Source organism: Alligator mississippiensis, chromosome 2, assembly GCF_030867095.1.
Source record: "Alligator mississippiensis isolate rAllMis1 chromosome 2, rAllMis1, whole genome shotgun sequence".
In the NCBI taxonomy this organism is placed as follows: domain Eukaryota; kingdom Metazoa; phylum Chordata; order Crocodylia; family Alligatoridae; genus Alligator; species Alligator mississippiensis.
Window position 1 is genome coordinate 20,167,642 of NC_081825.1, and position 17,284 is coordinate 20,184,925.

Below are 17,284 nucleotides of genomic sequence, written 5' to 3' on the forward strand. Positions count from 1 at the left end.
CATAAGGTATGAAGAACCCAGGTCCCCATAGTGTGTGTGTATGGTTGAGGAGAGTGTGACATGGCCTCTTCCAAATCCTAATAATGTCACTCCTGAACAGGATACAAGTAACTTTAGAGAAAAAGGAGGGATACTCTGCTATCAGAACAAAGATGCTGGATGAGGTGGACCTCTGATTTGATACAATATGGCAAGTCTACGAGCTTGTAACCCAGTACTGCCTAAAAGTGCAGTACTGAAAGATTGACCATTTTATAAAATAGCTCAAAGAGTTTGTTAACTGAGAAAGGGCAGATCAGCCAGAAGTCCAGGATTATCTACTGCTTTTTTGATAGGTACAATAAAATCTTTAACTTCAACAAACCCAGCTATGAAAAAAGGCCAGAGTAACCTTGATTATATCATTCAGTGAAGTGCTGTCCCTCACAATAGCTCCATTAACCCCTAGCACTCTGTAGTGCCAAGGCTGGGCCTCAGCCAAAGTTCTAATTTAAGACTTGCACCTATTATTTGCTACCAATAAAGTCATATTGACACTTGAAAATGACCAGTTTTCTCCACAAGAAGCATTAGCACTGAGAGAGAGATACCATATATCAAATTCTGTACTATATCTTTTCAAAAGATCCATTTAGCTTTCTTGCTGGTTTCTTGGCTAACTTCCTTGAGTCAAGGCAACATTATTTTTGCTGGCAGTTTACCCTAATGCAGCTATCCTCCTGCAGTTTGTTTAAGAGCAAATTGTACCAGGTCTCAGACTTTATTGCAGTATTCTGAAAGTGGTTTTTATCTGCAGTAAAACTCATACAGAAAGGTGTTTACTCTGAGGGAGAGTTACCCATACGATTTACCAACCCAAATCCTTAACGCTACTGAAATCTTGCACTGGGGTTATGAATGGAAAACCAGGTGGCATCCATGCTGTGGAATTTTGAGCCTCACATACATTGACAAAGAGTTCTCCAAGCAGTTCCAGTGGAAGGCAATTAATGAATGGAGGTCAATCAGGTACGAAACAGAACCTGCAATACATAAGGATACCAGGACTCACACAAAGATGACCACTCTTTCCCCATATACAGGCTGAAGTAACAGCCAGGGGTGAGTCCTTTCCATAACTTCTGTTCTGGTCCTGAGGTAGATTTCATGTCCCCAAACTACACTCCATCTACATATGGTCAGATTGCTTAATGTTATTGGGTAAAGTGATTAGCCGACTGCAAAAGCAAAATTTAATTGGAGGTTTCCCAGACTCCAAAATTTAATTGGAGGTTGGCTTAGTTATTCATTAGCACTCAAGGGCTCTACATTTCCTCTGCATTAACTGTTGACTTTCACACATCAGTTGAGGCCATTTAACTAAATGCATATGTCAGCAGATTAGCTGAAAGTTAAAGATTTGGTGTTTTAATTCTGCCTAACAAAGGCCATTCATTTCTTGAGGCTGCATGCATTTAAGAGCTTGAAAGGTACATCTCTTCCAGCTCAGTCCCTGTAGTTCAATACCCATATTTTAGTTCAGCACAGAATGATTGCCATTGCTTGCTGTAAACAAATGATATTTTGTTCCTGGAATTCATTCATCACTACTGATTTTGTATCTGTATAGGCCCTTAATGTGACAGATGGAAAATTTGTGTTGGAGACTCTAGCAGGATGCATAGAATATAAACCTTTACTGGACATAGTAGCCAATGCTTTTTTTGTTCAAGATGGGAAGCATTGCCTGTCTTCTGAGCGCAATCTGTATGTGGGTATGTATTCTTTTAAGTTAAATAATTCACTTTAACATAAAACTTTAGAAAAGTCAAATACATGTTATTCAGATGATTCAAGTGTTGCTATTCGATTCCATGTTGTGCCCTAATGCTGTACAAAGTTCTGGTTCCTGCCCAGTGAGTTTTCAACCTACAGGCTAAACACCATTGGTATTAAGGAAAGGTTTTGCATGAATAAGGGCTGCAGAATTTGGCCAAAGGTTAGATTGACAGTACAAAATTGACAGTATACAAAGTAACATCAGTAACTAGAAAAAATAATCCCCAGGTTGTGAATGAATCACCTTAAAAGTGAATGTTTTTCTTCAAGGTCTTCTATTTATTCCCATGTATGGAATCTAGTCCCTCTAGCATCAATCTGCAAAACTATATAACCAAGTTACATCTGCCAGTGATGCAGGATTACTTACTCTAGGATGACATCAACAGATATAAAATAGTGCACCTGAGTTCCATTGCTGGCACCATTGCAAAGAGGTGAATTGAATTGTTTCTCATGGCAGTGAGCAGGTTAGCTTGTCTTATTGTTAGTTAGCCAGATTTAGATTAATCACCTAGGTGCCTCCTACTAGCCACTGCAGTTCTTAAAAATAAGGCATCTGGCCTCAGAATAATGATCCAAGTAGGCAGGGTTAGGTGTCTAGGACCTGCACACTGTCAATAGTGTCACTTGGGCACCAATGAAAAGCAAATCAGGATTATGTACCACAGCTCCCTCTATTCAAAATCAGGTGCTATGAAAGAGCAATTCAGAGAGCTTGGAGGTACGTAGAGGTAACCAATAGGGAACACTAAGCAGGCAGATGTATTTAAACTCCTCATTCTTCCTCAGTGGTTATCCACTAAGTGGCCTACTTGAATGCAATAATTAGACCCATTATTGTCCATACTGGACTCCAGCTCATGGAGTAAAAAATCTTTGTTGAATGCATTTGTGCAGGGTTATAGCAGTTATCTTCTCTATGCCTAACTTCTTCAGAATCAGAAGGAAGATTGGACAAGATAAAGATAGCGTTAATGTGACATCAGCAGTATGGGCCCAAAGATCTTCTCCAAGTAACTATGGACCAGCTATTATGGGTCAATGAGCTTGCAAGCAGAACTATTATAGTAACACTTCTATACTGAAGTGCTACTGTTTAGAACTTGTTGATTTACGTGTTGGATGAACAATAACAGATAAACCCCATCACAAGTGTGAGTCCCTGTTGTGCTTTGAGAAACCCTAAAACAAAGCTTAGTGATGGCTTCTGTGAAGGTTTATTTAGCAACTATTTCTGCCTATCACAGGTTTGGTAGAGACAAGCCTGTATTCTCTCATTCTCAATTTTAGTTGCTTTCCCACCTTCTTCATCCTTGGACTTGAATCTCATGCTAACAGTGCTCTCCAAGCCCTATCTTAAGCTTCCTTAGAACATCCTTCCAGACCAACCCGATTGCCTTTTATGATCAAGTAACTAAATCCTTGGATGATGGTGTCGCTGTGGACGTAGTCTTTCTGGACTTTAAGAAGGCCTTTGACACTGTCTCTCACCCCATCCTCATCAATAAATTAAGCGACTGCGGCATTGATGCCTGCGCAGTTGGATGGGTAAAACATTGGCTGATGGGGCGCACCCAGAGAGTAGTGGTGGACAGGTTGTACTCAAGCTGGTGAGATGTGAGCAGTGGGGTACCCCAGGGCTCGGTCCTTGGGCCCGCACTGTTTAACATCTTCATCAGCGACTTGGACGAGGGGTTGGAAAGCACGCTGTCCAAGTTTGCTGATGACACTAAGATGTGGGGTGAGGTGGAGCGAGGTGGACACACTTGAAGGGAGAGAGAGGCTGCAAATAGATTTAGACAGACTACAAAAGTGAGCAGATGAGAATAGGATGGGATTCAAAGTAGAGAAATGCAGGGTGCTGCACCTTGGGAGAAGGAATCCGCAGCATACATACAGGCTGGGGAGTTCCCTTGAAAACACAGAGGCGGAAAGGGATCTTGGAGTTATTATTGACTCCAAGATGAACATGAACTGCCAATGCCAGACTGCAGCCAGCAAGGCCAGCCATACCTTGTCATGCATCCAAAGGTGCATCTCCAGCCGGTCCAGAGAAGTGATACTCCCCCTCTATGTGCCTTTAGTCAGGCCACAGTTGGAGTACTGCTTCCAGTACTGGGCGCCACACTTCAAAAGGGATGTGGCCAGCCTGGAGAGGGTTCAGAGGAGGGCCATCCACTTGGTGAGAGGGCAGCAGGACAGGCCCTACGAGGAGAGACTGAAGGACCTGAACCTGTTCAGCCTCAGCAAGAGGAGGCTGAGGGGGGACCTGGTGGCTTCCTACAAGCTCATCAGGGGAGATCAACAGCAAATAGGCAGAGCCCTTTTCTCCCCAGCACCACCTGGGGTGACGAGGAACAATGGTCATAAGCTGATGGAGAATAGGTTTAGGTTAGAGATCAGAAGGCAATATTTTACAGTTAGGGTAGCCAAAATCTGGAACCAACTTCCCAAGGAGGTGGTCCTTGCCCCTACCTTGGGCAAATTCAAGAGGAGGTTGGATGATCACCTGTCTGGGGTCTTGTGAACCCAGCATTCATTCCTGCCTGTGGCACGGGGTCAGGCTAGATGATCTGTTCAGGTCCCTCCTGACCCTAGCTACTATGAAACTATCTATTTCTCACAAAGGCACTTCAATAATTATTTTCTCTATTAAGAGGGTTAGCAAATTCAGTGTCATTATGGCTTCTCTACCCTACACCAGAATATATAACAGCCTTTGGAAACTTTACCATAGCTTTATGCATGCCTAAGGTGGTCTCAATTTTTCACCCAGCCCAGTACATTTTCCCCTCCGTACCTAGCTCTATTCTCTTCTCCAGTTCCTTGTTTTTGTCTTTGGACTCCATGCCCATCCAGGGAACTTCATCTTATACCTTTTAGGTGTATAAAGATCCCTGTGTTATTACCCTATTTACTCAAATCCAAGACTAGGTTCCTCTTCCACCCTCACCCATTCAACATGAAGGGGGAGGGGGGAAAGCACGCATACTGCATGCAAAAAAAAGCTTTGTCTTGGGTCTGAGTGTTGGGTCAGGACAGGTGGCTGCTGTAGCTCCAACTCTCGGCCTGGTCTGGGGCTGGAGCTAAACCTAGAGCCACCAACTGTTCTGGGCTGGGGCCAGGGCCATAGTTGCAGCCAACACTGCTGCTTGGCCAGAGCTGGGGTGGCCTGGAGCTACCACTGCTGCCTGGCTAGAACCAGAACTGGAGCCACTGTGTGCTCTGTGCCCTAGGCCAGAAACTGGAGCCACAGCTACCACACAGGGGACAGACAGCAAGGAGGAAGGGGGAAGCAGAAGGGGCAAGTAGCCAGGGAGCAGGCATCAAAGGGGTCAAATGGTGGGGGTGGAGGAAGGAGCAAGAGTCAGGCTGCCTGCATCCCCATCCCCACTTGCCTTGCCACCACTTTCTCCCCCAGCCCTGCTTTCCCCACTCCTTGCCCCCCTACCGCTGCTTTCCCCTTTATAATATTCCATGTGTATAATCTGCATCTTCTTGGATTTGGGTAAATATGGTACCCAGAAGGATTAATCCTTTCACAAAATCAGGATTTGTTACCTGTAAAGAAAGATGGAAGTTCAAGTCTTTAGTTAAGCAAACTTTCCTATTGGATTTAGAGAGAGTTGGTATTGTTACTCCTGAGCCAGAAAGCCAGTACCTCTTGTTTTAAAGACACACCCTGTCACCACCACAGTTGACCCTGGGACTTTTAAAGCAGTAAAGTGGAATTCTGTTCATTTTTCACGACGTACCTAGTATTGGATTCATTGGACTTGGTATGGCACTCCACTTAGTAAAATGAGGAATTTCTCATCCATCTGTCCTCAGTCTAACAGGAATATTTCCTGTTAATCTGCCACAGAGTGGAAATATCCAAAGGCTCTCAAGGAAGAAAGGAAAGTTGCTTACAGTAACTGTTAGTTTTTTGAGAGTTGCCTTTTGAGCATTAACTCTGTATGCCTAATATCTTTATGCTATAGGACTCTACAGGCCAGGGAGAAAAAACTGAGGCCATTGGAAATACACACCCTTATACTGCTGCTATCTGACAGCAGGCTCAGACCTTTCTGAACCAGCTAGTTTTGTAAAGACCAACACAGCTAACTACCTCTCTCTACCCTTATATAGACAAAGTGATGACAATTCTAGCATGAGAGCTTTCCTGCACTCTCCAGCAGTTTTGTTATGTAGTTCCACACCCCATTGCTAGAGGCACTAATCCCATAAGGAACTCCCAGAGAACAATGGTTAGTCAAAAGTAATCCTACTTTGTACATTGAGATCAGGGGGAATTCTGCACGCAGAGAGCTTGCAGTTCAGCCTTTAATGAGCCTTTATTTACTTCTGATATTGTGCAGTATATCACTGGTAGCATTACACAGAAAGACTTAGAAACATTCAGAGTGGAAAAGTCAGTAATAGCATTGCTGATAATTAAGTGATGATATATATTTTGCATATATGCAGTATCTTATAGCCTGAAATACTTTATGAATACTTACTAATCTTCACAACAGCCCTTTCAGATAGCCATTGGCCTATGTTCTCCTCTGATATAACTCAAGGGAAGTTAATTGAGTTGTACCACAGAAAAGAATTTGGGGTTTTTTTTTCTTTTTCTCTTTTTTGCCACTTTATTTCTCTTTAAACTGAAACAACAAAAGGCTACATGACTTGTCAAAGTTCACAGAGATCTGGGACAGAAGTTCCATAAAGCGGTTTGACCTAAATCAGTTAAGTCTGATACTACATCCAACCAGGTTTATCTTAAACCTGTTTTGACTATTTTGAAAGTAAATAATGTATACTGAACTTCTGTTCTGTTACACAGAACTGGTTTAAACCAGTTTCAGATCACTTGAACTGGTTATTGTGTAACTTCTGTCCCTAGCCAGAGGGAGTCAGTATAACAGCTAGAACAAAATTTAGAGTTCTAATCTGGCATTTCCTTTAAAGACAATGAAAGCGAAGTACTAGAGGCAGGAGGAAAAATGGCCACAACTTGTTGGAATGTATTATCCAGCAGTGCATGTTGTAGTACTGTTGCTTTGGTTTGGATTTCAAGATTTCAGTTGGTTTATTTATTATGTGTTAGTCGTAACCATTTATTACACCATTTCTATATGAGTAGCACGTAGAATACTGTAGTGGGGGAAGGAGAAGGCATCGTTTTCTAAATCAAGCGCTGAGTTATAACTTATTTTTTTAATTATTTATTTCCTTGCTCGGTTGACAACTATACCCATTTTGCACCAGGTTTATTGCCCTAAAGCTTTATTAAAACATGGCCATATTAGATGGAATTCCCAAAATGCTTGAGTGACTTGGGAGCACGCATCTCCTTCACTGTAAATAGAACATGTGTCTTTAAATTGCTTAGACACTTCTGGAAATTCCACTGATTTAACCTAACTTTGAATATGCACATTGATCTGGTTTAAACACCTTTTAATTGGGTGCATCTACATATGCATTAGTGTGCCTTTTCTAATGCACGTTAAGTTTAGTACCTCCAATGTGAGGTACTAAATCAATGTGCATTAGGCTACACCAATGTGCAATAGTTCATTTGCACACTTTTTTTAGTGACAGGATGCACAGTAGACTATTTTACTGTGCATTAGCATAACATCATGGCTTCTTACATGATACTTTTAATGCACAGTAAAATAGTCTACTGTGGCATTTAAAGACAATGGGTGCATCTGTGTGTGCTTTAATGCAATGATAAGTTCTGACTATAGACAAGGGTAACACTAACTTCTAACATGCTGCTGAGTGCAGCAAAGGAAATCAACTAGATTGCTACACTAAATGTAAACTTAAACTTCCATGATTCAAATTAATTGTTCATCCAGGCTTGCTTTAAAGAATACCTCATTGCCTGCATGTCTCCATCATAAACAAAAGGCCTGTGTTTTTCTGTGTCTAGAGCACATAAATTATTCCTTTCAGCTGAGTGTTTTTATAATTGGATTGGTAGGACTCGTCCTCTCAAATGCCTCCATTAATCACAGGAAGGGGGGTGGCCCTTGAGGATTTTTCTTTATCAACAAGTTGAGAGCATAAAGGTCATTTGCTTAGATTTTCTAAGCTGCTTTTGACTCCCCTTGCCAAGCTTCATTGACACTTACATTATCAAAGCTGCTTATACTGGCTGTTGCTATGTGTGAGCAGATTTGTATTTTATAAAGCTTGTATGAGATGCATGTATATTCTGCTAAGACCGCTTAAATGTGTTGCCATGCAGATACACGGGATTGAAGACTTCACAACCACACATTGAGAAGGCTACAGCATATTGGTCAGGATTTTCTGTTAGTTACCATGCTGTGGTGGCTCAAATACTGCAGTCTAGACGGTCTGATCAAACTGAGCTATGATTAACAGAAGATGAATATAATTCTTAGTTGTCCACAAGTTCTAGGAACACCTTGGTTTTAAAGGACCACAGAAAAAACACAGACATTTCTACCAGCTTCCATTTTATGGGGAATTTAACAGTTCCAAAAACTGGTATTGATCCAAAGCAGAATAAAAGCAAAGAAATTCAGGATTTCCTGAAAAATCGTAAATAGAGGGATGGTGTTCAGGTCAATCAAAACATTTCCTTTCACTACTAACTTTTTCATTTAAAATTGTCACACACAATGATTTTTGTAACAGAAGATCCTTTAGAAACAAAAGTCAAATATTTTGTTCTGAAAGTATCAAAACAGGATGTCTGGACTTTGTCAAAGTGCTTAAATAATTTATTTTCTAAATGAAATTTTGTCAAAATCAGTCTGTTCCCAGAGGGAGTCTGGGTTTAGAGGACATGGCAATTTCCAATGAAAATATGTTCTGTCAGAAAATTTTCAATCTCCTGACTCCTTTGCTCCCAGCACCTTGCCATCCTCCAAGTTCTGTTATTACAAGGCATAGAATATACACAGAAGCACAGCTTCAGTCCTACAGACCTTCTGAGTTTGCAAAAATGGATTTTGCAAGTAGGCAACCACTTAGCTGAAAGTGTTGCGAAGGAACCCATGGCCTTTAGGTAACTGGGACTGATCTGGATTTTGAAATTTGAGATCCTCAAACGCTGTAAATGTTATGGAGCAGTGCCGATTCACAGCAGCTGTGGATCTTACTCTAAATAGGAAATATTTATCAAATCTGAGACTCCATAGTGATAACAACAAAACTGGGAGTGGGTGCGGGCTGCCCACTGTGGGCTTGGGCTCCTGCCCTGCTGCCCCCCTGGGGCCTCCACAGCCTGGAGGGTGTGACCTGGCGCTGCAGAGCAGAGCAGGGCTCCACAGGGATCTCCTTGCCGCTGCAAAGTCCATACTGCCCTGACAACACGGCCCCTGCCCTCGCAGCAGCAGTTGGGGCAGTGACACAAGAATGGGGTTGTGCCTCTCACTGCTGCCATGTGCAAAGGTGATGTATTGCCACAGCAGCGCAGAGCTCACAGTGGCAAGCAGCTTTCCTGTGTGGCCCCACTGTTCCCTGCAGTGCTGGGTTGCACCCACTGGGCTGCAGAGGCCTTGGGGAAGGGCAGCAGGGCAGGAGCCTGAGCCCACAGCAGGCAACCCACCCCACCCTCGCCCCACACACAGATCTGGGGGGCACCCACAGATCTGGGGTCCCCTTGCCTCCCTGGGAGTGTGCGCCATGGCAGGGAGCCAGCCCCTCCCCACCCCCACTTGAGCCTACAGCAGGAAGGGGAGCTGTGCTCTGCTCCACTGCAGCAGCTGCTGCCTTCTGCTGGGGCCAGAGGGCTGTGGACCCAGGTTCCTGGCTCCGCAGCCCTGGCAGCTGGGGACTCCCTCTGGCAGGGCTGAGCTTCAGGAGGCTGTGGGTTGGGGGGGAATGAGAGGCACCAGGAGGGAGTTGGAGGCAGTGAGGGGCATGAACAAAGCCTGGTGAGGATTGAGGGGCCTTTCATTTTAATCACGGATATTTGGGTTTTTATCAGAGAATTTGTGATTAAAAATAATCAGAGAAAACCAGGATCCCAAAGGGTAATATATATAAATACATTCTGCTACATGTCACCAATTGTATTTTAAATATATGTGTTTTTTTTATAGTTATTTGTTATCTGGCCACTTTTCAACTGGAGGAGCTTGGTCTTCAGCAGTTCAGCAGAATTGTCAAATCTTTGGATGCTGCAAAAATGCATAAGGTAATAAAAGTAAGATGGTGTTAGCACAACTTTAAAAGGTAACCTGACACCATGTTTCCATAGTAATTGATTATTTTTGTGTTGGTTGCATTTTGCTTTGATTATAAAAGTGTTAGTATTGCTTTTTCTTCTCTGAATTTTTCTGCTTCCAAGTTAATTTAAATGGAGAAACTAAAATGTTGTCTTTTGTTTAAGTTATGGGAAATCAATATTTTGCTCTCGAAAAACTGCTGCATTTCTGCAGGCATGCTCAGGTTATCCCATATGCAGCCAAAGATCACGTGCAACTGTGTTTACACCCTCTGAGAAAAATAAGTGGATGGCTTTGTGTAATTTGCACTGTCCTAGGTCTTGTGTGGCTTACAGGCTGCCTCAGGAATCTGCTCCTGGTTTCTTTTTCATTGTAAAGCAATAAAGGTAATAGGACATGGGATGTATCACAGGTAAGCTCTGATCACCCAGAGGTCTCTGGGGCCATCCATAACGCTGAAGTCTTGGCTAGGTGGCCTTTCAGTTCCTGTACAGAGGTGAATTCAGGGAACAGGCAAACTTCAGCTAACTGAAATATCAGATAACCAAGACGTCCCTGCACAGCATTTATGTTTATTGTCTGGCATGCTCATTTGAACCCTGATGCCTTTCCCATGAGTGTAGTTGCTACATGGAGGAGGGTGGGAGGGTAAGGTTGTTTTTAAAGGCACTTAGACTGCTTTGTTTTGATGTGCCTGCTTTGAAGCAGTTCCACTAATTCAGTTCATGGACAATAATAGTATATTTCACTAATTATTAGAAAAATACAAGAGAAGTGGCTAAGAGGATTATCATAATCTGATAGGAAAACAACAGCTCATTGCAGAAAAGACTCTCCCTGATCCCTGTTTGTAACAGTTTCCTGGAAGAAACAAGTGGTTTGGACACTAGTTGAGCTCACTTAAATAGCAAAGATATTTTGTTTCGCAAAGCACCTTCTTTCTATTAATTACCTCTCCATGACTCTACCTTCTTTACCTTAGATGGTTTGAGTGCCAGTGTCCTCAATACTCTTTTACTCCACGCACAGTTTTTCTGACCTTGAACATAATACATTTGTTCCATAAAGGAATGTGTAGCATTGGGTGACCTTCTGCACCTGCTCTTCTGTTTCTTTTGGCATGCAGTTCTTCCTACCTGTGTGTCTTTTTCAGGCCCTTGTCACGTTAGATTCTTGGTTTTCACCTTTTGCATGAAATGAGACTCTTTGTTTCCACACTGATGCTAGATTCTGTGAATGCACCTGCAGCAGTGGATTTAGAAGCAGCAGTTTGTCCCCCAGCAACAGGGACTAAAACAGCAGAAGGCAGATTTGCAGCTGTAGCAACAGCAGGAGGTTGACAGACAGAATTCTAAGACACTCTTTCAGGATGCTGACATGTAGACAACGTATCAGAACTATCCTTTTTTTTTTTTTTTTAGCTGAGATGCAAAACAATAATTTGTGTGTATTACCAAAGTAGATTTTATCTTTGTCTGATGCAGATAAAGATATTTTTCTGCAGACCATGGGTCCATTTGTGTGACTTAATCATGCAAGATAGGGCTCCATATGTGTAAACACTTTACAAAAGACAGGGCTTCCCTTAAGGCCCTGTCTTAAGGGAAAATTCAGTGATCTTGCTCAACTTCAGCTGATTGGGCTGAATTTTTGAGCCCAGATGTCTATTTCAGGTTGGATATTTTTGGAATGTTTCAGCAGAAATGTATCAGCTGATTGAGAGATCTGATTACATAGTATTTTTTCCCACCCATTAAAAAAAATTACAGCTGCTTCAAGAGAAACTCCATCTTAGAGTTTCTCTTTGGCTTAGAGCAAAGTCTTAATATTTGACCAGGAGTTCATCCTGATGTCAGGGAGAGGCATTGGATTGCTCCTCAAGGGGAAAAAAATCATTTGACAACATTTTAAGTTTTATGAAGAATCTCAGTTAGGACATACTTGGTAGAGACTCACTAGAGTTCAGCAGGTACATTCTCCAAAGATTCTGTTTGTCCTTGACATGCTCCATCCATTCTTATGACCAGATTGCATCACGGCCACTGAACAATTAACAATTTCATAGACATTAGAGGCTGGAAGGGACCTCGTGAGATCATTGGGTGCAGCCACCCCCCCCCCCCCCCCAGCCATTGGCAGGAAGTCAGCTGGGATCAAGTGACCCCAGCAAGAAATCTCCACCTGTTTTTTTTTTAAGGAGTCCAGAGTAGGTGCTTGCACCACCTCTTTTGTTCCAGACTCTGTACACAAACACCGTAAAGAACTTTTTTCTTATATTCAGTCTAAATTGTTCTTCCTGGAGTTTATGGCTGTTAGACCTTGTTATCCCTTGTAAAGCTCTGAGCAGGTGTTCTCCGAGGTCCTGATGTACCCCTCTTATATAATTGTAAGCTGCCACCAAGTCCCCCCTGAGCCTTCTCTTCTCCAGACTGAGGAGTCCCAAGTCCCTCAGCCTCTCCTCATATGGCTTTCCCTTCAGGCCTTGGATCATATGGCCATCGGACCGTATGATGAGCAATCCTGGAGCTGAACAGATTCCTGACTGGAGGTAGAACTAAAAGGCAGCGTAGATTTTAGAGACAGTGAAATTAAATGACAAACTAAGGGTAGGAAAGTGGGTCAAGGAGCCAGGAAAGAGAATGAGGTTGAAAGAGGAGTCTAGGGAAGGGAGGAAAGCTATGACTTAGGACGTTCCAATCAGGAGACCAAAATTGGCTATAATAGAAACTGGGATGAAGATAGGCAATCCTAGAAATGAAGACTGAGACTCACCAGAAAAGTCCCTTCTACTCTGTCTTCTAAGCAGAATAAACAACAGGTCTGTCACTTTTTAGGAGATTTTTACGGTAAGGAACAATGGCCACTCAGAATACCAGATGATAGGTACTATAACATAAAAATACAAAAAATTACTGGTAACGAGGATCCTACCTACTAGCAAGCAGCCAAAAAGGACAAGGGAAATACAAAAGAATGTTTCTCATGACTCAAATTTGGTAACTGATCTACAGGACATAAAAGTTCCCATTGTAAAAGAATGAAAAAATGTGCTGTAGTTTCAGGAGGCTACATTCTTCCCACACTTCCTTTCTGGGCAGCTCTGACATTAATGATCAAAGCCAAAATTGTGGACTTTGGCTCACATAGGGTTTAACTCAGAGATGGTGGCTGGCAACCCCTAGAATGTGTTGCAAAGAGAAGCTTTCAAATCTTTCTCTGGCATGTTGCACACGGAGCTTCTGTAGTGCACCACTAGTTGACCTTTCTTGGCTGTCTGTGAGGACTGAACAATGGTGACTGAAATGTATCTCACAGTAGCAATTACCAAAGTATACATATCAGAACTGTATATTTGCAGATACAGATTGTTTGTTAACTACATAATTACCATAATTTGTTACCTAATAGAACACAAAGTGTTAATGACCAATTTGTAATTGGAATAGCAGCAGGAAGCCTCCAGAGACAATAACCACCTGTTAAGACAGCAGTCAGAAAACCATGAACAGGAAGCTGCTGGCAGCTCAAGAACAATAGTTATTAAAAGTCAATTTATATGGACTGAATTTAAAAAAATCTTTATTAGGTGGCTTTGGATCAGGTTTGATCTTTGCTTAGTATTTATTATTGCTTCAGTAACTGCAAGCACTTCGCAAGGTCTGTGCCCTGGTCAGATATTGCTGAAACAGCAATAACTCAGAGACAGTAGCATGTGGCATTACAGTGCACAGTTGATTGCTTCTTGTTAGGGTGGTCTGGGTTGTGTGCAGAGAAGATAAAGGATTGAGGAATGGGAGGAGGAAAATATTGCATCTTCTGCATCACAGAGGAGGATGCAGACCAGTGGCTTGAAGCTGAAGCAAAGTAAATTTAGAGTGCATATCTGGAAAAACTTCTTCACTATGGCTGCTTACAGATGTCACAAAGCAAAACAAAACAGTGCTTTACTTGCAGCTCAGTGCACCCTCACACCAAGAACAGCTCATGCCCAGAAGAGTCATCACATTAGTTTGACCCAACTCACCCAACATCTGTATAGATGGCACACTTCAGCAGGGCTTTTTGGCCCTTCTGTCTAATAGCTGATGGAAGCAGATATTAGACAAAAGCACCATAGAGCCCTGTTGAAGCACCCAGTATATACAGATGCTAGGGAGTCAGGTTGAACTAACATGCTTCTTCTTCCAGTAAAGCACTGGTTTTGTGTTTTTATTCGTGTCTATCAGCATGATTGTGAGAATAGTGAAGCAGTGGAATAGACTGCCTAGGGAAGTTGTGGACTCTCCATCACTAGAGGTGTTCAAGAAGAGTTTCGACAGCCTCTGGTTGGGGATGATCTAGAGAGAGCTATGCCTATTTTTTACCATGGGTATTTCTCATGCTTCTAGATTTTGATTGTTTCCTGCCCACCCCCCCCCCCTTTTCTGTTGTATGTGTCAGGGTGTTCTTAAGTCTCCCCAGAGGCATTGGGTGTTGGCTACAGCTAAGGCTGGGGATTTCAACCAGGTGTGCCAATTCTCTTGCTAGGAACATAACCAGAGGTTCCTGGCTACAGGGTCTTGCTCCTCTGCTCAGGGTCAGACCGCTTCCCATATTTGGGGTCTGGAAGGAATTTTACCCCATGGTCAGATGGGTATGGACTGTGCAGGGGTTTGGTCTTCCTCTGTAGTGGGGGGCATGGCCCTCTATCTCTTCAGCATATTGACAACACTATACAGAAGCAGGATATTAGCTGTCACAGTTCCCCTGCTTTACCTGTGACACATTAGGGTGTTAGGTCTGTGTTAAGTCACTGTTGAGGGTAGTCTTATGTAGAGTTTAGATGATGGTTTATATAGGCTGGTTTGGATAGGCAGGGGTTGGATTAGACCTCTGGAGGAACCGTCCACCCCTACTTCTCTATGACCCTATGATACTATGAAAGGAGCAGCAGTCCTTTTCTGGGGACTTAAATCCCTCCCCTGCCCCCACCCCTCTGGCACTCAGTAGCACCTCTCCACCCATCCCCACAACTCTCCCACCCATCATATTTGATCATACCAAATAGCAATCTCCTAGTTCAATGGGAATATATCAGTTAATTGTGCTAAAAACATCAGTGTGATATACCTGCTTCACTAAGTTAAAATCATTGTATTAGAGAAGTTAGTTGTTTTCCAGATGCAAACTCTTGTGTCTTAATAATATTGTTGTGTTTTGAAAATAAATTTACAATGCATCTGAAAATCATTGTGCTCTGACAACAGAGATGCTTTTCAGGCTACAGAGATTTTTCTGACCTACTGATATCTCACAATGTAAGGCTGAAAGACATGAGGTTACTACAACCAAATTAAGATGAACCTGCAAATGTCAAGGCATATTTTCATTTCAATTAAAGTGTAAGGTGTCGAGAGTATTTGTAAGAAAAATGGTGTAATTTGTAAGAAGAGCTGTATAATGTTAGTTCAAGTCTCCAGTTCATTATATTTGAAAGAAGTAATTTATTTTTAGTTTCTTAGATTCTTCTTCAGTGTCTTGAATTTAAATACCTGGATAAAAGATGAATGGAGTCAAATATACGATTCACCTTATGTGAAGGAAAATTGGATTGATCCATTGCTAAGGTAAGCAGCAAATAGTCCATCTCTGTGCATTTGAAAGTTGAAATATGATATCATGGTAAAAGATACATTTTCAGATGGGTCTTTCTTCTTCATAGCATGTTAACTTCTGTAAAGCTATACAGCATACTGCTGCTCTTGTTGAAGTAAATTTCAAACTCTCATTAGCCTCAACAAGAGCAAGCAGGCCCTTTAATTTTCCTTTAAGCAAAGGTCCATGGAGCTAAGAAAAGTTCTCTCTCAGATGTTGCACACTAGTTTTTCAGTCCAGTGGAGTACATAATTTGAAACTGGAAGATACAACATTCAAATCAGATTAAAGTCAAAGGCTTTAACCATCTTGTGGAGTTAGACTCTGCTCTAGCAAAACGCTTAAGCTGTGTGTCTTTAAGCACATGAGTAATCCATTCGATTTCAATGAAACTACTCATATGCTTGAAGCTGTGGCTGGGTCATGGCTTTATGACTGCCTGCATCCTTTTTTTTTTATTTAACCAAGTTTAGTGGGTATTCTAACATGGGTACATCTACACTGCAGCTGGGACGTGTGACTGCAAGACTGGTAGGTATATCTATACTAGCTTTCATTTATCTAGCTTAAGTTGATAAATGAAAGTTAGTAAGTTCACAGTAGCAGTGAAGTATACAGCCTAATAATAACCAAGTATATACCCGCAGTCCTTGGCAGGCTTTTACAGCCCACTGTGAAGTCTGTTTCTTCACAGTCTTAGTATTATTGTAACCGTGGGTGGTTTGGTCACAGCTACTTTCAGCATACCTGGGCTGCAGTCACACTTCCCTCGTGCAGTGTAGACATACCAGTAGATGAAAGCATATTATGAAATGTTTTGGCTGAAGCAGAGTTTAAACCATGTTCTAACAATGTGTGAAATAAATAAACTTCAGTTTTGGTGTTGCCAAAATAGTGATGGCAGTGGTGCAGTTCTGTCTTAAAATACACATACATCTCTAATAAGTTCACCAGGAGTTGGCAGTGCATGTGTGAGGGCAGAACTTGGCCCAGTATATTCCCTGAATAGTGATTCAAAATACAGTGTCTCCTTACAGAAATAAGTACATTTTTTTTTAAATCTCCCTTCATTTGCAATCATAGATATAAGAATTTGGCCCAAAGGGTTTATTTATGTCAGTGTAAAGGGGTGTTAAAGTGAGTGTCCTCAAGGATCTTTTTTATGCTATTAAAATAGTCTCACTATAAATAAGAAGTGGGGCTATTATTATTGTTTAAACCCCATATCCTGCTTTCCAAAACCATCCCCTTTTCTGTATATGCAGCAAAGCTCAATCCTGTATCTTTTGCTGAGGCGAAACTCTCGTTGGAATCGGAATAGCCTGAATAAGGAGTGCAGGGCTGGGCATGTGTGTAGCAGCACCCATATAAGTACTAAAGGATTAAAAGTGCTGCTTGCAGTAAGCATGCCTGGCTTACCATTGAGAGCTGCTCAGGAACATTTACAAGCCACTTTTGCTTAGGAAATGACCTGCATCAAGGGGCTGTATGGGCAACCATCAGTTGAATCAAGTCAGCAGCTTCAAATGTTTTAAATGTATTTTTGTTTTTAGTTTCACTGAAATTAATGGAGGAATTCCACCACCTTCAGTGGGGTTTGGTTTACTGCCAGAAGTCCATGA

The 17,284-nt window shown here is 42.1% G+C and overlaps 1 protein-coding gene across 3 annotated transcripts in view; it reads left to right on the forward strand.

Annotated features, from left to right (window-relative positions):
• Nucleotides 1-17,284, forward strand: part of CFAP99 (cilia and flagella associated protein 99) — a 104,136-nt gene that overhangs the window by 27,285 nt on the left and 59,567 nt on the right. For 2 of the 3 annotated variants that reach the window (XM_014607709.3, XM_019478898.2), the window contains exons 3-5: nt 1,610-1,754; nt 9,903-9,997; nt 15,522-15,634. In XM_014607709.3, the coding sequence (XP_014463195.2) occupies nt 1,610-1,754; nt 9,903-9,997; nt 15,522-15,634 (353 nt within the window). The remainder of the gene's footprint in view (nt 1-1,609; nt 1,755-9,902; nt 9,998-15,521; nt 15,635-17,284) is intronic. The other variant, XM_059721514.1, reaches the window with a different exon arrangement.